The sequence below is a fragment of the Sceloporus occidentalis genome, unplaced genomic scaffold, assembly GCF_023333645.1.
Source record: "Sceloporus occidentalis isolate IW3139 unplaced genomic scaffold, rSceOcc1.0.p SCAF_270, whole genome shotgun sequence".
In the NCBI taxonomy this organism is placed as follows: domain Eukaryota; kingdom Metazoa; phylum Chordata; class Lepidosauria; order Squamata; family Phrynosomatidae; genus Sceloporus; species Sceloporus occidentalis.
This window is the reverse complement of record NW_028317250.1, coordinates 877,864-902,059: the sequence shown is the minus strand read 5'-3', so window position 1 is coordinate 902,059 and position 24,196 is coordinate 877,864. Positions and strand designations below refer to the sequence as shown.

At 41.6% G+C, this 24,196-nt stretch overlaps 3 protein-coding genes across 3 annotated transcripts; 2 read left to right on the top strand and 1 right to left on the bottom strand.

Annotated features, from left to right (window-relative positions):
- Positions 1-331: 331 nt before the first annotated feature.
- Positions 332-9,657, top strand: LOC149275727 (zinc finger protein 862-like). Its single transcript, XM_089504421.1, has 7 exons — positions 332-447; positions 927-1,030; positions 1,510-1,772; positions 2,009-2,076; positions 4,270-4,457; positions 6,522-7,160; positions 7,490-9,657. Exons 1-7 carry the CDS (start codon positions 332-334, stop codon positions 9,655-9,657), a joined length of 3,546 nt encoding a protein of 1,181 aa, XP_089360547.1.
- An 8,132-nt stretch (positions 9,658-17,789) lies between these two features.
- On the bottom strand, positions 17,790-20,814 carry LOC149275726 (synaptotagmin-13-like). Its single transcript, XM_089504420.1, has 4 exons — positions 20,655-20,814; positions 19,756-20,069; positions 18,499-18,625; positions 17,790-18,115 (listed from the first exon to the last, which is right to left on the bottom strand). The coding sequence occupies exons 1-4, from the start codon at positions 20,812-20,814 to the stop codon at positions 17,790-17,792; spliced, it is 927 nt and encodes a 308-aa protein (XP_089360546.1).
- Positions 20,815-21,703: 889 nt separating this feature from the next.
- LOC149275725 (acrosin-like) lies at positions 21,704-23,657 on the top strand. Its single transcript, XM_089504419.1, has 6 exons — positions 21,704-21,773; positions 22,161-22,359; positions 22,662-22,909; positions 22,997-23,023; positions 23,083-23,228; positions 23,394-23,657. The coding sequence occupies exons 1-6, from the start codon at positions 21,704-21,706 to the stop codon at positions 23,655-23,657; spliced, it is 954 nt and encodes a 317-aa protein (XP_089360545.1).
- Positions 23,658-24,196: the final 539 nt, after the last annotated feature.

Here is a 24,196-nt window from a genome sequence, read left to right as displayed (position 1 = left end):
AAGACAAGTCCAGAACTGTTTGGAGGAGAAATAAACCAAGTGCTGCATTCCTGGGCTTTTGTGAAATCCGGCAGGCCAGGCTACTACACGCTACATACCATACGTCAGCGGTAACCTCTCCGTGTGTCGTGGCTCAAACACGCCCTGCGTGTGCTCGCAGCTCGTTCTGTAGCCTTTGAGACAATGTATCTGTGAAGGCAAGGAAAATGTAAATGGCCTGGACCATGGGCGGAAGGCGTCGCGCGGGCCGCCCTACGCGCAAACGCAATCATCTCCGTTACCCCAAAGCACGCAGAAAAAGTCATCTCTTTCCGTCTGCTTCCAGGGCACCATGAGCGACGCTGGGAAGGAATGTCGGGTGGCGTACAGCCCCAGTCTTGGGGATATCGTGCGGGTGAAGAGAGAAGTGGGATCCCCCGTTGAAGAGCAGAGCTACGTCCAGTTCTGGTGAGAAGGGCTACATGTCTTACGGGGAATATACACAGTGACCCAGGATCTCCCTTGTGGAAGACCACCAGAATTCTGGGTCACCCAAACCCAGAGTGCTGCCGGGTGCCCAATCCTTTAAAACACAGAATGTGCTGGCAGATCGGCCCCATTTGGCCCGTCTAGTAACCTGTTTTTATCTGCTGTAAAGACTCAAACCTTAATCAGTTGTTGGTCTCGTCTTAGATTCAGGAGCCCTATGCCGTATCCCATGCATGTTTAATCCCCTCACTGTATTAGCCTCTACCACTTCTCTTGGGAAGCTGTTCCACTTATCTACCACTCTCTCAGTAAAGTAATCCCCTGCTGTTTCCTGCCGCCCACCATAGGGAAGTCTTTCTCAGCTTGTAGTCGCAAGCAGCCTTCATAACAGGATCATCTTCTTTATATCTCCTTTCCGGAGTTACGTGAACATGCTTTTATTATATTTGTTTGTTTAGCTCAGTGGGGTCCAATTCTCGCTGCATGGATCTCGAGCACAAGCGGGTAAAGGAGAAAAGAGAAGACGCTCTGTCCAAGAGCCTCCAGCACGTGGATTTCTGGTGTAAGTCAAACGGAATCTTAGAAATAAGTCTTTGTTCACAGAGCATCTGAAGAGCGTCGGGCTGTAAATGTTTCCGTGTCTTTAACGTAAATACTTGAGATTTCATGGGTTGTTTCTCAGCATTGTGGGGGAAGCCATTGACCTGTGCGCTCTGTACTTCCTGCTGTGTCTTGCAGTAACAGGAACTGCGGCGTGCGCAGGAAAATCACTTCCCTCGGCTGATTTTTAAATAACTCGAGCAACGTTGAAACTCTTAGGGATGGGATTTTGAAGCAGCAGCTTGTTTTTGAAGGAGCCGGTGGCCGGAAGATAATTACTTTGAATGATTTATTCACGATTGCGTTTATTTTGATCCCTTAATAAACTTTTAGAGGAAAATGTCCCTTTTTTTCCCCCCAATTCCCCTATATCGCTAGTATCCTGTGTACCGGGCTCACCTTTGGGTTTTGGTGACTTTTCGTTATGCTCTTTGTTTTTAGTCTGCGAATCCTGCCAAGAGTACTTCGTGGACGAATGTCCGAGTCATGGACCCCCAGTCTTTGTACCGGATACACAAGTACCCATCGGGGTCCCGGAACGGGCGATCATGACCGCGCCGCGTGGCATCGAAGTGGTGAAGGACAGAAGTGGGGAGAGCGAAGTGCGCTGCGTTGATGAGGTCATCCCAAGGGGTCATGTCTTTGGACCGTATGAAGGGAAGATCTCCACTAAGGACAAATCTTCAGGCTTCTTCTCCTGGCTGGTGGGTGTTCACTGCTAAGCGGCTTACTTTCTTTTGATAGCATCTCATACCTTTATGACATTAAGGGGTTAAGTTGCCCCGACAAACTTTAGATGTAGCTTCTGGTAGCCAAATGCCCCAACACCCCGGCCCCGGGGGACTTGTCACAGTATAAAGGTCTTTTGGGCACCATGACAGTGGTTCTGCGTCAAATCTATTTTTTTGTTAACGTTGCCGTATTTTGGATTATTGTGTAGATCGTGGATAATGACAACCGATACAAATCCATCGACGGGACGGATGAATCCAGCGCTAATTGGATGAGGTGGGTGCTACTTTGTTTCACAGGCAGAATCATTGCTTTTATATGGATCCTTTAAAGATCATTTCATTGTTTTATTTTTATTTTCTAATTTTAAATTTTCTATACACCACAAAACTTTCATTCACAAAAATGCTCATTAGTAAGAATGAAGGTTACCGGACGCTAATGATTACAGGGAGTTTCCTTGATGTAGGAATTTCGGTTCTTACCACCAGCAAGGAACAGACAGGGGTAGACGGTTTATTAGCGAGCGGGGGTCCGGCAGGCATGTTAAGGAGCCAGCATGGAAGCATTTTTAGGGCCAGGAGAAGATCAGTATCACATACCACAAAGTCGGGTAAGAGTAGTAAAGTTGTAGGAGCCATGGCAACCTGTCCCCCCCGGGGGGGCGGTATTTTAGTCCCATAGGTTCCTATAGATTGTGCATATAGAATGCAAAATGCACACAGTTTTAAAAGACATACCAAAAAGGCAAAACTACCGTATTTGCTCGATTATAAGACGACCCCCCAAAATCTGAATATTAATTTATGAAAAAAAGAAAAAGCTTGAATATAAGACGACCCTAAAGGAAAAAAGTTTTACCAGTAACTGTTAATTCATGTAAACTATGTGAACAATTGTTTGTTAATAAAAGCCTCCAGAATAGCCTTATACCCCTATATGCCACTCTGGCATTTAGGGGGTTAAAAGGCATATTATGGGGCAGAGTGGCATTAAGGGGGTTAAAAGGCATTTCACAGAGCACTCTGCCTCCAGAAATGCCTTATGCCCCCCATATAACACTCCCTCCCCCTCCCTCCTCCAAACTTACCGGTGCTTCTGAGTCCCTGGTGCTTAGTCCGGGCATCATGTAGAGCTCTACGCGCTTGAGCGGAAGTTGTCTACACGAATCACGTAGAGCTCTACACGCTGCCCGGACTACTCGGGGACTCAGAAGCAACGGTAAGTTGGGGGGGGGGGCATAACACAGGAGGATCCAGGTCCCCAGCATCCCTGCGGGGGATTTGGATCTTAGTCTCATAGTCCGACCTATTTGAGGTCTGATTATAAGACGAGGGGTATTTTTCAGAGCATTTGCTCAGGGAAAAACCTCGTCTTATAATCAGGCAAATACGGTAGTTCTTTTCTTTTATCTGAACTGAAAATAACATTTTTATGGCTTTTTTGGTCTCCCCAAAAAAATAAAAATAACAATTCCATAATTACAGAAACATTTTACGAGAAGTGTATGTCTGTGTGTTTGCCGTTTTTGTAATTTAATTAACCCCCAGAGTGCCAGGAGGCAAACACCGTCATAGTTAGCCTTTGCCTCTTTATATGAGAATTTGTAGTGTCGGACAGAATTATAGACATCTCGCTCCCGCTTGCTGCTAGTCGGACAGGTCTGTTGTTAATAAGTTTGGGATCCCAAGGACTCGTTTGATTAAGAGACTGGACGCATTATGGAAGCATCGTTTTATTAACGAATGTATCAGCCTAACGATTATAACATTGAGAGACGCGGACTCCTTCTGCCATACCTTCCTCCTTTTTTTTAATTATAAGGCTCATTGGAGGGAAATGGAATTACAAATTACACCCAGTTACTTTTTTCTTAGAACCTCGATACGGTCAACTTTAGTGATCAATGTAGCAAATTGTTACATTGGATAGTATCAACTTTTGATTGATTTTGCTGTAAGTATTTCTGTTTTTGTGGTTTTTTTTTTCTGATTAAGGCCGTTGTGTCAAACTTATAAGGGACATGTAGGCAGGTGTAAGGAGAAACACATCGGGGAGAGAATAATGGACCTAAGGATAGAGAGTAATTTTTTGGGGGGGTTGACATGGAGGACAGGAGCCTGGCATGAGTTTAGTCATCATTAGTAATTTTATGTCATTTGGTTTATTATAATCAATCCAACGATGAAATCTTCCCAAATTTTATTTGGCACCAGCTTAAAACCAATAAAGCTATAGTGCAAATAATTCATAACCATTTCTTACTTTAAAAAGTATCATATAAAGGTCAGTTTGTGCAAAACGTGTAATATTCATTTCTTTTAACACGGATCCGTCTGCATGGCGCGGACGTTTCTATGTTTCCTGTTGGTGTTAACGTATCTTTAGCATTTTCCATCGGCGCCTACGGAGACGGTTCCGCTGTCGGCCACGTCCATGCCTTCATTTACGGGGTCTCTTCCGCCTTAGATACGTGGTGATCTCCAGGGAAGAGCGGGAGCAGAACCTCAAGGCGTTTCAACATAGCGAGAAGATCTATTTCCGTGCCTGTCGTGACATCCAGCCCGGGGAGAAGCTCCGAGTGTGGTACAGCTCCGACTATATGAAGCGGCTTCACAGCATGTCTCAGGAGACCATCAACCGGAATCTCACCAGAGGTACTTTGCAGACACGACTTCCTTCTACGCTTTTTTTTCATCCCTTTTACCAGCTTTTTCCTTCTTTTTTCCCGGTCTCTCCTGTCCCAAATCTCACAACTCATACTGTATGTTGCTCAAAACAGCCATGTTCAGTGGGTTGTAAAAGTTAAATAACTGTTACTATTTATGCACCATGTGTACCCAATTTCAGTTATTATATTTTCCATTGTTTTTCTAATAATGCGATAATTTATCATTATTTTAAGTGATTTTTTTTTTTTTCTCTTTTCACGGGTTCTCTCTTTCAGCGATTTCTTTGGAAGACACTTAGTCAATCCAAAGCGCCTCTTTGAAACGTCCCCATCTGCTTAATGAGTTGGGTTTCTGGGTCCTATGTCGTTGACGTAGTTGGTTCATTAGATTTGACTGTAAGAAAAATAAATGCTGTGTGTTTTGTGACGCCGTCGTGCTGCTGGCGCGGTTCCCCTTTTGTTCTCGTTTTCAGGTTTCTGTGTAGGTGTCAGATTAACCTCGAAAATAATTATTTCCAGTGTTTAAAGGAAAGTCGTTAACGTGCAAATGCCATCTGTTACTGCGCCAGGAAGTGTTTTAGTAACATTCGTATTAAAGGTTCCGAAACCTTCGAGAACATTAACCAGAATTAGCTTCTGTTTGAACACGTTGAGGGGAGACGCTTCCATTCGCACGCCTGACTACCTGAGCAGGTGAACAGAATATTGACTGGTGTCTGTGTAGCACAGGTGGGCTTCATTGCAGCAAAGGTGGGTTACATATCTTGCTTGGCAGGGCTTCCTAGACTACATTGACAGATGAATTCTGCTTAATACCCAGACACATGCAAAACTTCCTCTGCCTGGACAGCTGGTGGGTTTACAGGCTGTTGGTCTTACAAGGTTGCTAAGATGAATGGAAAGCTGTCTTCCCAGATCTGGGACGGAATGGACCTGCGGGTCCATGTATAATGACGAGGAATGCTTCTATTTCTCCATCTTTATGAAGTCACCGTCTCAAACTAATCCAGAAAGCTGCCAATGGCCAGGTCGCTATTTACTCTGTCGCCATATAGATTATCTGCATGGAGACTGGAATGAGTTGATACATACTGATAAATTCTATCTATACTAAATCATTTGAGTATAATATTAGGAAGCATCTGATCATATTAAGAAGTTTTGTATTTTATTAAACTGTTACAAAAATATTTTATTTTATTGAAAGCCGCGTGTTTAAACGGACAATAAACCCCATGCTAAGAACAATACTGGGAGCCATATTTTTTTAATGCCAATAAATGTGTTTTTAGCTCACCTCTTTTGTAGAACTTGCCAAACTAAATATAAAGAGTTAGTTCCAGAAACTACACTGTATCTTCATCGTTACAATGTTGCATGGATACATATATTTATTATATAATAATAATGCCATTGATTTTCAGGATGTTTTCCATGGTCTGATCTTATATGCCGCTCTTTTATTGCCTTTCTTTATTAAAGAGAATTTGTTACATAGACCTTTTCATAGGATCCTGCGCATGCACCTGATGATGAACGGGATAATTATCGTTAAATGTATTGGTACATCCTTGGAGTTGGTCAAATTTATCAGCTAGGATGATGCTTTTTTTTTTTTTGGTCCAAAATGTATTTTTACTTATCCCTGCATTGAAGGAGCCCATAAAGGATAATAAACATACAAGTGGATTATCTTTCTGAAAAGAGGGGGAAGAAACTGTTTTGTGTATTCCAAACAATTGCAAAGAGAAGCGTTCACCTTTCCGCACATAATCGCATGAATGTATGTTTTTATAAGCATGATATACTGTATTTAAAACAGTGTTAACTCAGGGCTTGTACATCATCCAAAACTATGACTTTTTGCTGGCAAAAAGTGTTTTTCAATTTTGGGTTTTGGTGACCAATTATTTTTTATGTGTTTTATTTTTTTCTTGAGTATAGTTAGCAGGCATCTTAAAGCAACCTGAACAATATATAATCTGTTCCTAATGTTTTATAATCAAGGAACATGTTCCAAACTGGTAACTCGCCTAATTTTCCTTTCTAGGAGAAAAAAGGTTGTATGTTGAAAAAAATGACAAACTTTTGGAGATCCAAGAAGACTTGAAAGGCCACTTTCCATTGACAACCTTTAAACAAGGAAAGAGTCTTTCCAAGAGAAGCTGTGATGAGGGCGATGCCAACCCTCAGACCAAGAAGAAGAAGATAGACCTTATTTTCAAAGATGTCCTGGAGGCTTCTCTGGGGTCAGCCAAGACTGAAGAGCATCCTCTGATGTCCAGCAGCCCTGTCGCGAGCAAAAAGGTTTTTAAGTATCAGTACGAGAATCACGGAGACCGATGTAAAGGAAACCACCCATGTTCTCCAACCAATAACCAAACGAGGACCCAGATGGAATGGAATATCCCTCGTGCTTCCAATCTGGGTCTGGAAAGAGAAGCCAGTCTTCCGGATGACGACGGCGAAAACCACTTGTGCATCAAAGCAGAGAGCCCGTTCGAGTCCCCTACTGTGGGTGATCCAGAAGAGATCCCCACCACGTCTTTCTGTCCGAACTGTATCAGGTTGAAGAAGAAGATCAGAGAGCTCCAGGCGGAGCTGGACTTGTTAAGGTCTGGGAGAGCGCCTGAGACACCTCTGAGAACTCCTCATATAACTGAGGTTCCAGAAATTTCAGATACTTCAGGTAAGAAAGGAAAAAAAAAAATGATTGTTTTTTTTCTTTGTTTCTCTAGGAGCTGTGGCTTCAACTCTGTACTCATCGTGTAGTGTGTCACTTTACCCAACTGTATGTTACACATCGATCCGTTTGCGAAGAGCTTTGATTATTGGAAGGTTGCCGACCAATTTACCGGGTTTTTTTTTCATATTCTTGGGTCACATGGTGCATAAAAAATACACGTGCGTTCTCTTTTCTACCTTTCATCTTTCTTTCCTCTTTTTTTTTTTTTATATATTTTTTTTTTTTTTGTGTGGTTGTCCGTTGTTTTTGTCACGTTCGCTTTTGTTTTTCAGCACCCGAAAGCATGGCCATAGCGGCGACGACCATGATGGAGGACGATGACCAGGAAGTGGATTCGGCAGATGAATCGGTCTCCAATGAGTTGATCGCAGCTGCCGACGAGCCTTCCAAGATGTCTGCTGCCGCCGGGAGGAGAATACGTCGCTTCAAGCAAGAATGGCTCAAGAAATTCTGGTTTTTGAGGTATTCGTCCACGCTGAATGAAATGTGGTGCCACGTCTGCCGCCAATACACGGTGCAGTCCTCTCGGACTTCCGCCTTTATTATCGGATCGAAGCAATTTAAGATCCACACCATCAAACTCCACAGCCAAAGCAACCTCCACAAGAAATGCTTGCAGCTCTATAAGCTCCGGATGCATCCGGAAAAGACGGAAGAGATGTGCAGAAACATGACTCTACTTTTCAACACCGCGTACCACTTGGCGATGGAAGGCAGGCCTTACTACGATTTTAGACCCTTAGCTGAGTTGCTAAGGAAGTGCGAGCTCCGAGTCGTCGACCAGTACATGAACGAAGGAGACTGTCAAATCCTGATCCATCACATTGCCAGAGCGCTCCGAGAAGACTTGGTAGAACGCATCCGACAATCTCCTTTCTTGAGCATCATCTTGGATGGACAAAGCGATGACTTACTCGCCGATACGGTGGCGATCTACGTCCAATACACCAGCAACGATGGGCCACCCGCCACAGAATTCCTGTCTATGCAAGAGCTGGGCTTGCCGACGACAGAGAACTATCTTCAAGGTATCGACAGAGCTTTCTCTGCCCTTGGAATAAGACTTCAGGACGAAAGGCCAACCGTGGGCTTGGGTGTCGACGGCGCCAACATCACGGCTGGGCTCCGAGCGAATATGTATATGACAATCAGAAAAACATTGCCTTGGTTACTGTGTTTGCCTTTCATGTTGCACCGGCCTCACCTAGAAATTTTGGATGCGATTAGCGGAAAAGAACTCCCCTGCTTAGAAGAGTTAGAAAACAATCTAAAGCAGTTACTTAGCTTCTACAGGTACTCTCCTCGATTAATGTGTGAGCTGAGACTCACCGCGGCAACCCTTTGCGAAGAAACGGAGTTCTTGGGCGACATTCGAGCAGTCAAATGGATCATCGGCGAGCAGAACGTCCTCAATGCCCTGATTAAGGACTACCTTGAAGTGGTGGCACATCTCAAAGATGTCAGCGGGCAGACCCAGAGGGCCGACGCTTCCGCCATAGCGCTTGCCCTGCTGCAGTTCCTCATGGATTATCAGTCAATTAAGCTTATCTACTTCCTGTTGGATGTGATTGCCATCTTGTCCCGCCTTGCCTATGTCTTCCAAGGTGAATACCTCCTCGTGTCCCAGGTGGATGAGAAGGTGGAGGAAGCCATTCAAGAGATTAGTAGGCTGACGGATTCTCCCGGCGAATACCTTCAGGAGTTCGAAGAGAACTTCCGTGAGAGCTTCAACGGAATCGCCTTGAAGAACCTCCGCGTAGCAGAGGCAAAATTTCAGTCCATCCGGGAGAAAATCTGCCAGAAGACGCAGCTGACCTTGGCCCAGCGGTTCGATTCGCGCAGCCGGATGTTCGTTAAATGCTGCCAGGTCTTCGACCTGTCTGCGTGGCCGAGGAGCACCGACGAGCTCATAAGCTACGGCGAGGAGGAAATGTTGCAGATCTACAGTCACCTGGAGGGCGTCCCTTCGTTTTTAACTGATTTTTGCAGGGAAGGATCCGACCCGAGGGGCAGTCTGTTGATGGAATGGAGAGAACTGAAGGCGGACTACTGCATAAAAAATGGTTTCAGAGATATGATCGGCCACATTTGTAAGTACAAACAGAGGTTTCTTCTCTTAAATAAGATCGTTCAGATCTTGAAAGTCCTTCCGACGTCGTCGGCCTGCTGCGAGAAGGGACGCAACGCTTTGCAGAGACTACGCAAAAATAACCGTTCCAGGCTGACCATGGATCAGCTGAGTGACCTCTTGACCATAGCGGTGAACGGCCCCCCCATAGCCAACTTTGATGCCAAGAGATCCCTGGACAGTTGGTTTGAGGAGAAATCGGGAAACAGCTACTCCTTATCATCAGAAGTGCTCAGCAAGATGTCCTCTCTCGATCAGAAGAACATGCTTCAGAGCGTGGAGGTCGGGTCGGAATATTACCAGGACATTTAGGGTACTTCAGCCCTAGAATTGTAAAACTTTTTTTTCTATCTATACCTTAAGTTTTGGTATATTATAAAAAAATATATATATAATTAAAATTATATATATATATGTATAATCCCACTGAAATAAGACGGATCCTTTTTGGAAGCATTGCAAAAAAAAAAAAAAGTAGCAGACGTCTCACCTCACGTATGGCAGCTGGCGTTAGAAGCTGGACCCCCGTTCACTAAGCCCTCCTAATGCATGTATATCAGAACCAGGTACCTTTTTTTTTTTCCACGTCGCCCGTTATTTCTCAAGCGGCTTTCTTTCAAGTTTTGATATAAATTCTGTGAACCCCCCGTTCCCGACCCACAACAGTCTACCAAGCTTCAGTGGTCAGTGAGGATGTATAAATATTTAATCTATATTATTTTTTATTATTATTATTATTATTTTGCTTTATTCCTTCAGCAGAAACCGTGATTGGCTACTGCATTTTTAATTTTAGAAGTTGCAAAGTTAACCTTTCACTGCCTTTCTGTCTAGAGGTCAAGGGACACATTTGGGTCCAAATCCGACCACGCATGATGGCATCACAATGCGTTGTTTCAGAAGCTCTGACCCAAAATATATATATATATATATATATATATATATATATATATATATATATATTGTGGACTTTTTCCACATTTGTACTAGAATCAATAGACACTTTTTTTTTTAATCACATATGTACACCTGATTTTTTTTGTTAATATATGTCCAAAAAGCAAAAAACGAAGCCTTTAAGTCAACTGTGAGAAAATTAGCTCTTTATTATATTTTTGCCCTTACTCACTTTAAGCAATGTGATAATTTTATCACCAATCTAATCCAATTTTGTAATGAAATAAGCTATGTGTGGATATTTGGTATATCCCGGTGAGGTGTTAAGATATAAATATATATATATAAATAGTAATATATATATATATATATATATATATATATTACTATTTAATCTCTAAACATGACAGTATGATAAAGCCAGAGCAAATGATCAAAATCATAAATGAAGAAGAAGATGGCATTATTTCGCTCTCATCTGTATGATAAAAAAATGTTCGTAAGAATTATTTTCTAAAATGTAGAGAGACTTGCTATTCAAATAATAGAAAAAACAAACCCCAAGGGATAATATAAAGACCTCACAGATACATTCGAGTGGAGTGTTGTAAACATGGGCCATACCATTTCTTTAATTTTGTAATTTTTTTTGTTTCCGTTTCCAATTTCCAGAGGTCTGACCTTTTCTTGTTCATCCAGACTATTTCAATGGTTAACAGAAAATTATAGAGTCTTCAATTTATTTTCAAGCTACTAACACTCTACGGTGGTTGGAAATAGATTATTCCTCCTGCGGTTTCATGGTTTAGTAATTTTATGCCAAGGTCTTTAAGGGTATAAAAATATGGTGCTAATATTCTTCCAGCTTTTGGGTGACTTTAATCCTTCATCCTAGTGGAATTCTGCACGGCTGTTTAAGCACTGGAAGCTTCCGCTTCTATAAGGTCGGTGTTCATCTATTAGCATTTTAATGATTAATTGTTTGGTCTTAAATATAATGATTTATTTCAACTGTACAATTTCCTGCTGGTAAGCACATCAAGAATAGTTACATAGAGCCAGCCGGCCGGCCAGTCTAAACCTTCTGACGCAAATGTGTGCCACAGATATACCACTAAGCCACGGAGGGAGTAGTATCGCTCTCGAGGGGCTACAGTTACTGTAAAGTTCTCCTGGGCTTTATTTGTTTCCAATAGAAGCCACCAACCCCATAATAACCGAAGAATATGGGCATTGGGGTTGAAAAACACCTCGTAGATGGGAATGGGATTCATATATTCCTAATGGTGGCTTCACGTCGAGGACGATGCTCATCCCATACCCGATACGGTCCCGTTGTCCTGATACTTTGGCCCGCCGGTGATGTTCAATTGAAATTTAAGCTTTTACCCCAAACTGAGGTCAGTATCCCAAACACTCCTGGGTCTGGTGCTATGAAAAAAATAAAAATTAAATGCTGCTACAGTATAGCTTTCGAAATTATAAATATATAAAGATATATTTTATTATTATTATTATTTTATATTCTATATATCACTGCCAATGTGTTCTTTTGAGCTGTGGCTGCGAGTTGAAAGACTTTCTTCTTCACCAATGAATCTCGCTTCCTTTACATCTCTCTCTGTATTGAGAGGGGTCGATAACAAAGCTGGCTTCCCAATATCTATTACGGAATGCAGGAGTCTCTTTAAGTTTAGATCGACCTGTTTGTCCAATTCTTGATCATTTTTTACCAGTGGATCGAAATAAAAGAAATAATAAATGTATTATAAATATATTAAATAATAATACCCAGTCTCTGGAGATTCCTTCCCTGGTTGTTTCAGTTTTACATACTTGGCTTACTTCTTAGGACTAAACATTTCCCCGTCTCGGTTTCCTGAAGAATAGACTCGTGCGATTGGGAATAATTGACTGGATACATTGTAACTGTAGCACACTTAATGCATCACATCTTTTCTTTTTAGTGGTTGACTCAACAATCGGACTAAAGATCCAACACCTCCTTGTCGATTGTCTCGCTCTCTTAATGTAACCACCGGCACGTGGTCAGCGTATGGTCACCTTGGCTAAGCTAAGGGAGCGCCATTCGTGCTCTGATTACGGTTTATTGGGATTCTTTGTGGTTTTTTTACGCTCTAGATGTTAATGTTTCGGATGCTGATATAATCGCTGGAGAGCCGAGAAGTTGCGCAATGTCACATAGGCCTGTGAGGACTATTAAGCGTGTTTCTCATTGCATTGCTACTCCTTTTTGATAGACACGCGGTGTATATATCCACCATTGTCTGGAGGCTTAGCTTTTTGACCAGGTACATTTACACCTGTATAGGACACCTGACCATCTCGAAGTCCTTTTTTTTTTTTTTTTTTATGGTCTAGTTTTGTGGTGGTTTATAAGAATCCTCCGTATTTCTTGCGTATTCCGGATAACACAAAAGAAAGGTTAGATCGTAAGACTCGTCTACCTTGGCCCAAAACGTAGCCGTTGTGTGGGGATGACTGCCGGATATTAAAGATCTGTTGGTTTTGTATGTAACCGGAATAGCGGTCTTGGGACAGTCTTCCAAACTTGGAGACATTGGTATTCTGTTTATCATTTTTGGGTCGATAATCACACTTTGGGTACAAATAAGGAATTCTCATGTAACATAGTTGAAGGTCCTGGAAAAGTACAAGTCTGGTATTTCATCCTAGATTAAATTAAATCATTAACTATAAACCGTTAAGCTGTAGCCTTGTCTTAAAAAAAAAAGTCTTGTCTTTCCACAGATAAGGGAGGAGATAGCATGAAAACTGTAATAAAATCAAGTCTTTATGATTTTTTTTAATGATTTTTTTTGTAATTATATTTTTGAGGCGGTAATTATCACACTTTGTATTAAGAGCCAATAGGTGGAGCACTTTTACCAATAAAATTACTTTCCTCGACATAAATGTCTGCCTGTAATTTCCAAGACTTGCTGTGGATGATGAGAGTTAAAATCCCAGATCAGATGTTGAGTAATAGTTATAACGCAGACATAGGTTGCAGTTATAAACAAGCAAATTGGTAACCTCTACTTAACCATTAATTATTTTGTGTTTCAAGATTGAAATGCGTTATTAGCCCTTCGACTCGCTGCCAAATGCCTTTTTGTTCCACTTTTTTTACTCTGCTAATTTTTTCTGTTTTATGTATTTTTTTAATTTAATTAAAAATTAATTTTATTGTCCTAGACTACTCAGGTAAAACTCAAATGACTGCTAGCCATTCTTTTTCGGATAAAAAAAATTAAATCTTTTATAAAAGTCACATAAAAAGATGGCAGCAAATTTTTATTTCTTTAAAAAAAATATATTTACTATACATGATCAGACGTTCAGGACCTTACGCCCCAAAGTGTATGCCCTATCATTATCATATTAACGCAGCCAAAAAGGAGTTTAAATATAATAAAGCATTTAACGTTCAGAAAAAAAAATCTAAAAATCCTCGACCAATTATATATAAATATATAAGTATATATTCACATATTTAAATACTACGCATCTTGTGTTCGGTTTTGTCCAAACTTTGGTATTTCCATCCAAATCGTCCTTAACCACGGTGAGGTTGTTGGACCAAACCAGCCATGTTGACCATTGTATAGGTTTTTAGGATTGTTCCCAATGACATCACAAGTTGTAGGACCCAACAGGAACAGCTGAATTCTTTTTTTTAATTGATTATTAGGACAAATGGCATTGATGTAGAAGTTCTACGCAAATTCATTCATCTTTCTGAGATTGTTGACAGTAGCTGGGCTTCCGTGTGTCCAAATCCAGCTTCGTGGAGAGGTTTTGATCTCCGCCACTTTTTATGTACAGGTTATGGCGAGATTAGAGGAAACCTCAGCTGTGTTACGATTAGAAGACACAGTCAGAAGTTATGAAATATTCATGTTTAGTACAGAATTTTTTTATATATTTTTTTTTTTATTTTTCATTAATGAGATTTCAGTCTTCAGGAGATAGAAGTGCAGCTCTTCCCGGTCGAGACTAATTCCTTGGTATCAACAAGATCGCCCAATTTAAATGAAAATTAGAGGTGCAGAGAAAGGAGAGAAAAAGCTTTCTGGGTAAAAAAAAATAAATATATATATATATATATATATAAAAAAAAAAATACTCAGCCTCTTCTGAATATTGCCTCCCCCAGGGGGAACATTTAACACAAAAAAAAAAAAACTACGAAAGAGAAAAAAATATTTTTAAAAATAACACATTTGTAATATATATATATATATTTGAGCCACATCCATGCTTTTTTGTCATTTTTTTGCTTTCACCCTCTTTCAACAAATTCACAAAAATCTAATTAAAAGTAAAAAAAGTGAAACGAACTAGATATTTTATTTTGATACATGCGTTTTTATCATTATTTTTGACCTCGCTCTTAATTTGAGACTGTAGCAAATGTTGGTTAACGCCGCCAATTAACGTTGTTTAACGCCACGGTAAGGAACGGCCCATCAATCCTGGGGGGGGGAGTTTTTCTTAGAGCAATATTGGAATTTCCAATGGAATGTCTGTGATCTGTAGAATTCCAACCACTGGTTTAGCCTCTGACCTGCTTGGTACGGGCCAGTCTTGTATAGAAAACACCGCAATATCTGCATAACACAAAGCATTTTTATCTATGTATTAATATGTTGATATTATACCGTTTTGGCTTATTGGGGTTTTTTTTTTCCAGACTTATGCTTTATAGTCCCCGTGTGATATCACTAGTACACGCTAGTACACTGGACACTGATGAAGCTGTTTTTTTGGTATAACCAAATCTTTCCTTTTTATTTTATTATTATTTTGTTTTGTTATAATATCCCTGTAATGGAAAATTTATTGTTAATAAAACATTTCAGTTTACCAATGGAGCTTGCGTTCTTTATTACCACATAGCTTTTTTTTTTTTTATTGCATGTGACATGTTATTGCCAGATGGGGTAATAGTCAAATAGAAGCCATGACCTTTATATAAAAAAAAATATATATATATATATATAAAATAAATGTATATGTATATAACAATTTTCTAGGTGGGTATGGGCAGGGCTGATGTATGGCCACGCCCACCCATGCCCACGCAAGTCTCTTGGCTTGAAATGTAAAAAAAATTATACATGGATTTTTTTTTTTTAATTTCTAAATTCATCGATTGGTTAATCCCAGAAAAATTCAAAATAAAACTTCTCCCAAACAATTTCAAGGTATTTCTTAGCGAGTAAAAATGTTATCTCATAATTTCAATATCGCTTCCTGATGAAAATGTATGAAAAGCTCCTATAAAGAAATGTTCCGAATTGAGGGTGGATTCTACTGCTTTACTGCCCTTCCTGTAAGAAAAAGTAATTTTTCTTGTGTATGCAAAGCCTATGGGATTAATGGGTTTTTAGGATGTTAATTTTATGTTGAGCGCACTGAATTGTAAAATTAATATCCTATATCCCTATTTCTAAGCCACTCCTCCAGAAGAGGGAGAGTTCCAGGTAGCCTAACTATTGGGGCAATTAGGTACATCTAGCTGCTGTTGGACTACAATGCACCCCAAAATTATGGCTTCGTTTGAATTAACGTCGGAAAAAAAATCTTTTTTTCTTTATTTAATTACTCTGTTACTGAAAATGCAGTTTACCAGCTGGTAATATTCTAATTAGTTTAGAAAATCCTTAGATTTTTGTTTCAATGCATTCTGTCCCCCCCCCCCGACAATAAGCCAAGAGCAACAAGAATAACGCAATCTCTATAACTATGAAACATTACGACATCTTCAAAAAACGTCAGTTCCGTTTGCGTCGTCGTGTCCTTGTTCGTAAAAAAACAAACAAACCAGAAACCCAAATGAAATCTTTCACGCAGACGGCACCCTCCTGAATCAGTGTGTCGTACGTTTTAGCTTTTTAACGAGCTGCCGTCACTATTGCGTCACAGTTTCCAAGGAAACGCTTTTTTTCTCCCCCATCAAATAATTGTCTCTTCAATAACGGTACCAAAAAAAAAATGCAAGTTGTTATATGTGGGAGTTTTTTGAAATATTGTAACTCTGTGTAGTGAATGGAACGACTGCTCACCTTGGGTTAAAACATAAAACTGTGTTTTATTGGGGGAAAAAAAAGCCTTCACTGGTTTCTGTTACATTCTGGCTACAGAAGATGCTTCCTGAATAAATTCACCTCGACGCAAAACCAAAACGATTGTTCTTGTTCTTTATTATCCATAAAAAAACCATGCGGTAGTGGAGGATGTCGACTTTGTGTGTTCACCACAGAAAAAGGCACAACTTTTTTACATACATTATTTTACGACAACTACCAATCTATGTAACACATGTTTAGTGGTTAATTATTTTGGGGCAACTTGGTATACGGCCACCATCTAAGTTCATGAGATGCACAAGCCTTTGCTTTGTGCTGGTTGACTCTAGCGCGGGGGAATTTACTTACACGATGGGCATTTGATTCCTGGATCTGACCGTTAAATGGACTGTGCTCTAAAAGACAATTAACATTAAACACCCTTAATAACGATGCATGGAAGAACTGGAAGTGCGTGGCAGATGGATTCCCAAAAGGAAGAAATGGTATCGGAGGCAATGAAGTGTTTCTTTTTTCTGATACAGTGTGACAGACGCTGAAACATAATCTGTGTGGGTTCCATAAACATTACTCAAGAAGTAGAAAGGTTTTGTAGCCTGGAAAAGACCAGAATGGTCACGCGCCTAAATGAATGTGCAGTGGAGGAGACTTGGAAGTCCAGGTTTGTTACGAGGAATGCATTTAGAGAAGGGGCATATAGGGTAGAAATGGCTTTTTTTTTTAGAATGAGGACGACTTGTTACATCGTGGAAGCTTCTCTTCCCCTCTAGAATGATGGGTTGGAAGAATGGTTACAAAGGTTCTGGAACTAAGTAGACATCCTTTATCTCCATATCCAGGACTGGCAGTCAACTGGATGGAAGCTGGAGATAAAAAATCTTATGGTTGGGAAGGTTTGGCAGTCATTGCAAGCCCTTGGTAGTAGGATTCAAATAGTTTTTAGGGTTCTTGGCACCCCTAACTCGTTCAGGGCTCACAAGGGGAGCCAGCTGTCACACACGGCCCTTTTCTCCAGTGTCTTTAATGTAAGCTCTTTGACTTTGATAGAGACCATTCGGTAATATGTAAGCAGATCTGGGGCAAAGGTCTAAATGTGGAGCAGTCCCCATAGAAACTGATTATAGTCCAGGACTACTTGTTTAGGTGATGTCATCTGTGTTAAATTTGGTCATTATGTTTCTCGCAAAAGCACAAGTCACACCACCTCTAAAGTCACGATACACGACGGGTACAGCAAACGTGAAGCCCATGGCTTTGTGACATTTCCGTGTACAGGAGTCGCCTTTGGTTATGGACGTTAAATGAGACACCATGTAAATTAACCTGATTTACTAGTCAATGGAGCTTATACTGATGCTGGAAGCTGGCACCTGTGAATTAGCACCTACAACATGGGTGATACTCGTGTGATCGCGTGTGACCCGTGGCCTATCATGGATGCAAATTGTGCCACATAGCTATTTGTCTTCTAGGGTTGCTCATCATTTCTTGCCAATGGCTTTTTCCCATTCCAGTCCTGTCTAAACCCAAAGAAAAGGTACCCAGTATATGGCTTGGACCGTTGGCTCGAGTTTTCTGCCCAGTGGGCTCCAGATAAATCATCTCCAGATCCACGCTGACCTCTCCGAGGAGCTCCGGTGGCACCTCGAACATTATCATCTCATTCCAAACGGGGTTGATTTTGTGTTTCGCTCGTTTACTCTGTTTCTTCTTCAACTTTTTTGACCCATGCCTGAGGCTGACCTTCACCGAAAGATCTGCAGCAGACAAAACCAGTAAGAATTTGCATCGTTATTGTACTTATACTGGAAGTTACTGGGTATTATAGTTTCCGAGCGAGATGTTTCTCTGGAGAAGATGGTTATATTATCAAATATTTTGGAGGTCCACCTCCAACAGGGACAATACCAGATAACCCCTTAGTAAATGTTCATGTTTTCCTTAAAATACTTAATAACAATGTAACAATATCAATTTTGCGCAACATTTTATCCTCTACATGTTCAGAAAGAGGCCCCAAAAACTAAAAGGGGACCTTAGGCAACCTTTTATTTGCTAACAGCGACTCCTAATACCTAGAAGGCTCTAGACGGAGAGGAATCGGGACAAGTAGGTTTTTTATTGTTTTGTTTTGTTTTACCTTTACCGAGAAGATCGTTGCTTCGATCTGAATGTATATTTCTGGCTTTGATCAGCACCACGATGAGACGATTTGCTGCTGGTAGGTAGCTCACCGACAGAAGCACTTCCCCAGCGGAATTGGCGTCCTACGGGGCAAGGATATTATACCATGAGTATAAATGCCTTATATTTAAGTCCTGTTCACAAAGTATCCCTCAAACCCAAGGCTAGACCACAGCAGATAGTAGGAGAAGCCGAATCCCGTCCGCAGAAAGAAAATGCCGGTGCGCAGTGGTCCACCAAATGTTCAAAGCATGGGTTCTATGGCTCCTACACAGACCAGACTGGCTGTCTGGCACACTGGGCAAACATCTGGTGGGCCACTGGCCCCCATCAACCCATACTCGCCTAATCTGTCGATCCAGCTGGACATGGCTGGCCATAAAAGCATAATTAACAATTAAAAGAAAAAAAGAACATTGGCTTTGATTTTGTGACTTTGTATCTCTCTAATGTAGTATCCGGTATGTTAATGTAGGGTTATGTGAATTTTAACCCCTTAATTGCTGTTCAGAGGTGTTGCTGGCCTGGTGCTGAAAGACGATGGAGTTGCTTTGGACGTAGAACGATAATATCTTCCTCCCCGACCCGCGGCAGCAGGAAATTAAATCGGGGATGAAGGGAGGAGGAGGGTGCGCTAACCTGGAAAACACTGTGTATGAGCTATAAATATCTCGTTGAACTCTCCCTTTCCACCCCCTCCACGGTCCGTACGAGTGATTCAGGAATTATCAGCACCAAGCACGGTCTCCAGGGTCTCTAATGACGCAAGCAGACATCTCCCGCTGTGCAAGCGGCTCTTAAACTAGGACATGCAGATACTGACGAGATGCTACAGCACGACTGATCGTGCGTCTGAGTACCAAAGCGTCTGTTCTAGAGCATTTATCCAAAGCTCTTTACTGAGATAGAGATCCGATGAACCCTCCAAGTGCCGGGAAAGACCCATGAACAAATAGCAGGGACAATAAATTTAGTTATAACAAAGTAACTCAAATGTTCACCTTTGCTTTAAAATTCTTAATAACGATGTAACAAAATGGATATATGGATGAATGCCAACATTCTATCGGCTCCGTTCTCAGATAGATGACCCCATAATAGGTACCCGAGGTGTTCCTCCTGATTGTAACTGGACACATATAAATATCTGCCGGCACTAGGATCATGTTTTATGCGTAACTCTCATAGTATGCTTTATTAATTGCCGACCCACCTTTTCGGGGACCTTGAGGTCCACCCATCGCGCGGTTCCAAATGGAATTCCAACGTTTGCCAGGCTTAAGGTTATTTCACCGGCAACCTGATGCCTGGAGAAGCTGTCACAAACCCGTAAGGTTAGGGTTAGCGTGCCTTCGGCTCTGTCCTCCACCTTCAGCGGGAAAAGGAGCGCTTCTTCCCACACCGTGTGTGGAGACCTTTTCATCAGCGCTGTCTGGGCCTCTGTTTGTCCATGACAGGTGGTCAGGGTGCCCAGTACATAGCAGTGGCTTCCGGAGTCTTCCTCTCCTGGAAGTGTGGAGCCCACAGCTTAACATGGGGGGGAAAAAAGCAGAAGACTATTAAATGCGAAGTAACCTACCCGCCAGAAGGCTTTTTTTTTTTTTAAAGGCTCTCTCAACCTTTATGTATCTTATTTATTATTCATTTAGGCTGAATGAATGTTTGAGAACATGAATGAAAATGTTTGTTTCATGCAATAGAAGCAAATGGATGAACGAGCGCGTAGATCTCACTGTTCCACTAAGTTAGGTCCAAAGTCAACCAACACAACATGGAGGTAACGCTTCAAGAGTTTATAATGGGGTTTGAAGTTGTAGTTCAGGAGGATGTGTTGATGGGGTTCCTCGGCTCATAAAACCCCCAAAGAGCTCAGTTAAAATCCAATTCAAGATGTTTTGAAATGTTTTAATTCAACTCTGATTCCATCCAGAGTTCATCTCCAGAGCCATGTCCACCCGGAGATCTCTGGGTTTTTTAAAGGATTGTTGTCTTCATCACTAAACTTCAAGTTACAAAGTTCAACCAGGATGAACGTATGTTTAATATCTCACTAAGTCTCTCAAGAAAATGAACTTCAACTTTATTGCTATGAAAATAAAATATTGACCTTACCTTCCAAGAATGAGACGCACAGTTCTTCGGTCTGGCGCTCGTACCCGAGTGAGTAGCGCATCTTGGGGACGTGGTGAAAACTGGGTGGTTTTTCTAGATCTTCTTTTTCTGGAACTGGCGGATTGTCACCAATCTTTGCTTTAGCTTCCGCCTCTTCCATAGGGGGGATGTGCACGGTATCTACAACAACTTTAGAGGGTTAGCCTTTAGGGTTCACCCCCTGACTTCAAAGTATGTCCTATTTTCCTGAAACATGTCTTCCTGATTGATCTCCACATACAGGGGTAGCCAACGGGTCCATTGTGCTGCTGCTAGAGCAGGGGTAGGCAATCTTCGTCTCTCCTGATGTTGTGGACTACATCTCCCATAATGCTCTTACAGTCATAATGCTGGCAAAGCATCAAGGGAAATGTAGTCCACAACACCTGGAGAGCTGAAGATTGCCTACCCCTGTGCTAGAGTCATTAGTCAAAGTTGATACTTTTCATTGGGTCAGCATAGAAAAAGATACAGCCTCGGAGGTCTTTTTCTATGTTGACCCAAAACAAGGTACAGTTTTCAAGGCAGCATCTTCTCTTGGACCAATGCAATTGTATCCATTTTCCTTAACTAGAAGCAACAACTAAGCCGTTACATGCATCCACCAGCCAGAAATACTTTTATCTGGAATCCTTTAGTTAACAGATTAGGGCAAATAACAAAGAAATGACAGTTTCTGCGTACCTTAAAAATTACTTTTATTCTCTATAGAAATCAGTTACTCAATTTCACATTTTGGCATTTTAATCTCCTTCTTGCAGGCTTTGTTGGTGTGTTTGTTCTCCATAAATGATGCTGTTGATCCCTCACTTTTTAGAATTTATTTTTAATTTTATTTCATTTATAATGTACTTTTCTTGCACTGATTCTTAATGTCTGAGAACGGCCGAGTTTCCTCGATGTGACCTCATAGGCGATGCTGCCTTGATGCTGTCATAGTGCGTAAAGCTTTACACGTTCTGTACGTTCTGCTGCAGAAGTAAACAGCGTTTTAGTGCCCAGGACTGAGCATGAAGCTGTTTCTCATCGGTTTCATTATTTGGATTATTTTCACTATATCTCCGAGCTCTGGATATGGAGGTGAGTTTATCTGTTATTACAGAGAATTTGGCATCAAAAGGGTTAAGGAAAATATACGTCCGAGATCATTACCATTACCATTACAATTTATGGATGTTTTATAGTTTTAAACCTTATTCTATTATCATTAATAAAGTTTATCCCAACTGCCCCCATTTGAACCACAGATTCCTGTCTATAACTGTCAAGTAGTTTAAACCTTACATTATTTTTTTAACCCCTTAATGACAAAGTGCATTGTTTTCAATGGGTTTAGGGACCGCCCATTGTCCTCAAGGGGTTAAAATATGTAATGTTTGTATTACAATAACTTCTACATCCTTTTTTAATTAATTTTTTTGTGTGTTATTTTACTGTTTCTTAGATGTCTTTTTCTTTGTGTTTCAGTCTGTGGAAACAGACCCCTAGCGCAGGATTTCCGTGGCTCCCGCGTGGTCGGGGGGAAGGATGCGGAGCCCGGGAACTGGCCCTGGTTAGTTAGTATCCAGGGCTTCAGCGACAAGCAGTATTATCATTCATGCGGAGGGGTCCTCCTGAATCCTTTGTGGGTTCTGACAGCCGCCCATTGTTTTAAGGATCTCGGCAAGTAAGTAACTTAATGGTTTTACGGGAGAAAATGCAGAGTTAGCACGGTTTAGTAGACGGGGGCCAGTGCGTTTCTTATATATTTTAATAGAAACATAAATCCCAGAACCAGAACCATAGTCATCTATTCTTTAGGAGAAGTCATTTATTTCCTAAATGTCTGCATTGTACACAATTATTTTTGGGAAGCCCAGACCCCTTACTATACGCCATATAATAATTAACCCCTTAATGGCGAAGCTCAAAATGCTTAAGGGGTTAAAGCCAATGGCTCGCTTACAGAATGTACTTTGGTTTATTCAGTGAATATTATTCCTGGAGACTCGTGTTTGGCGCCAACCGACTATCAGACATCGGGGGAAAGACTCAGATCGGAACCATCAGAAAACTGATCCTACACGAGAAGTACGACCCAAAATCTGAGAGCAATGACATCGCCTTACTCAGATTAAACAAACCCATCGAGTTTAATGAATATATTCAGCCGGCTTGTCTCCCCGCCAAACAAGCGATTGTAAGCAAAATGGACGACTGCTACGTCGCAGGCTGGGGTGTCGTCAAAGAAGGAGGTAAGCACAGCTTTAGCTATAGATATTTACATATACATGTCTAGTGGCCCTGTTGTGAGTGTGGTGGAGGGGGCACGGGGTGGGATGGGGCAGGGGGTCCTGTCTTTGAGTTTTCTGAGGCCAGCGATACATTTGATAAATCTTTTTCTCTCCAGCGGAGGAATCGGCGGACGTTCTCCAGGAAGCTCCTGTGAATCTGATCTCCACGGAGCGCTGCAACCGCCCGACCTGGTATAACGGAGGTGTGCGTGGCTACAATCTGTGCGCGGGGTATGAACAGGGAGGTATCGATAGTTGCCAGGTAAGCCGATTCGTGGCCCTTTTTACTCAGTGATGATACATTGTTAATGTTTTCAGCATCCTGGACGCTGCTTGTTTCGTAAAACGGTGCCGAGGAACAGCTGAGATAATGGTAATTACTGACAGTCTGTATAAAGGAACGCTTTCTTTACTTGGAATCACGCAGGGGGACAGCGGAGGACCTCTGATGTGCAAAAGACAAAAAGCCAAGTTGTACATGGCGGTCGGCGTAACCAGCTGGGGCTCCGGCTGCGCCCGAAAGCAGAAACCTGGAGTTTACACCTCCACTCAGTTCTACCTCGAGTGGATCGTTGGACATCTCTCCAAGGACCAGAAACCGGCATCCAATCCTTTGGAAATGAAGGCCATGAAGAAGATCTGGCCAATGCTAGCTGAGATAATCAGCAAAGCTGGCATGAAAACCCCGTGATTCCCGAGAGCTCCAGAAATAGAAGATTCCATCGCATCGGAGCCGTCTCCTTACAGGAGAGAATTATTACATGTCAGCAACCTGTAGACGTGATTGACTAGATTAATAAACCAATAAATAGAAATGCATCAATAAGACGCGTCCTTTTCTTGTATGTATAAAGTTTGGCATAACCGAGCTGTTTTCATGGAAAACAAGGAAATTTCTGGCTGTAACATAATTACAAAAAGGGTTTTCTAACCATCAATTAGCCTTTTAAACTTAAACTAAGATCAGGGAGCACAATGTGCCATTGGAACCCAGGAGTGATGGGAGTGATAAAGGGCCATTGGAACACAGGAGTGATGGGGGTGATAAAGGGCCATTGGAACACAGGAGTGATGGGAGTGATAAAGGGCCATTGGAACCCAGGAGTGATGGGAGTGATAAAGGGCCATTGGAACCCAGGAGTGATGGGAGTGATAAAGGGCCATTGGAACACAGGAGTGATGGGAGTGATAAAGGGCCACTGGAACCCAGGAGTGATGGGAGTGATAAAG

Bases quoted from the DNA above. Each gene is read 5' to 3' on its own strand.
- LOC149275726 (XM_089504420.1), bottom strand. From the start codon at position 20,814: ATGGAAGAGGCGGAAGCTAAAGCAAAGATTGGTGACAATCCGCCAGTT. The intron at 20,070-20,654 runs GTAAGGTCAATA...CCCCATGTTAAG, and splicing joins GTGCGTCTCATTCTTGGAAG to CTGTGGGCTCCACACTTCCA. The intron at 18,626-19,755 runs GTGGGTCGGCAA...CTTGCCCCGTAG, and splicing joins ACCTCAAGGTCCCCGAAAAG to GACGCCAATTCCGCTGGGGA.
- LOC149275725 (XM_089504419.1), top strand. From the start codon at position 21,704: ATGAAGCTGTTTCTCATCGGTTTCATTATTTGGATTATTTTCACTATA. The intron at 22,910-22,996 runs GTGTCGTCAAAG...AGTGTGGTGGAG, and splicing joins CTGCTACGTCGCAGGCTGGG to GGGGCACGGGGTGGGATGGG. The intron at 23,229-23,393 runs GTAAGCCGATTC...GGAATCACGCAG, and splicing joins GAGGTATCGATAGTTGCCAG to GGGGACAGCGGAGGACCTCT.
- LOC149275727 (XM_089504421.1), top strand. From the start codon at position 332: ATGAGCGACGCTGGGAAGGAATGTCGGGTGGCGTACAGCCCCAGTCTT. The intron at 448-926 runs GTGAGAAGGGCT...TTGTTTGTTTAG, and splicing joins CAGAGCTACGTCCAGTTCTG to CTCAGTGGGGTCCAATTCTC. The intron at 1,031-1,509 runs GTAAGTCAAACG...CTTTGTTTTTAG, and splicing joins CCAGCACGTGGATTTCTGGT to TCTGCGAATCCTGCCAAGAG.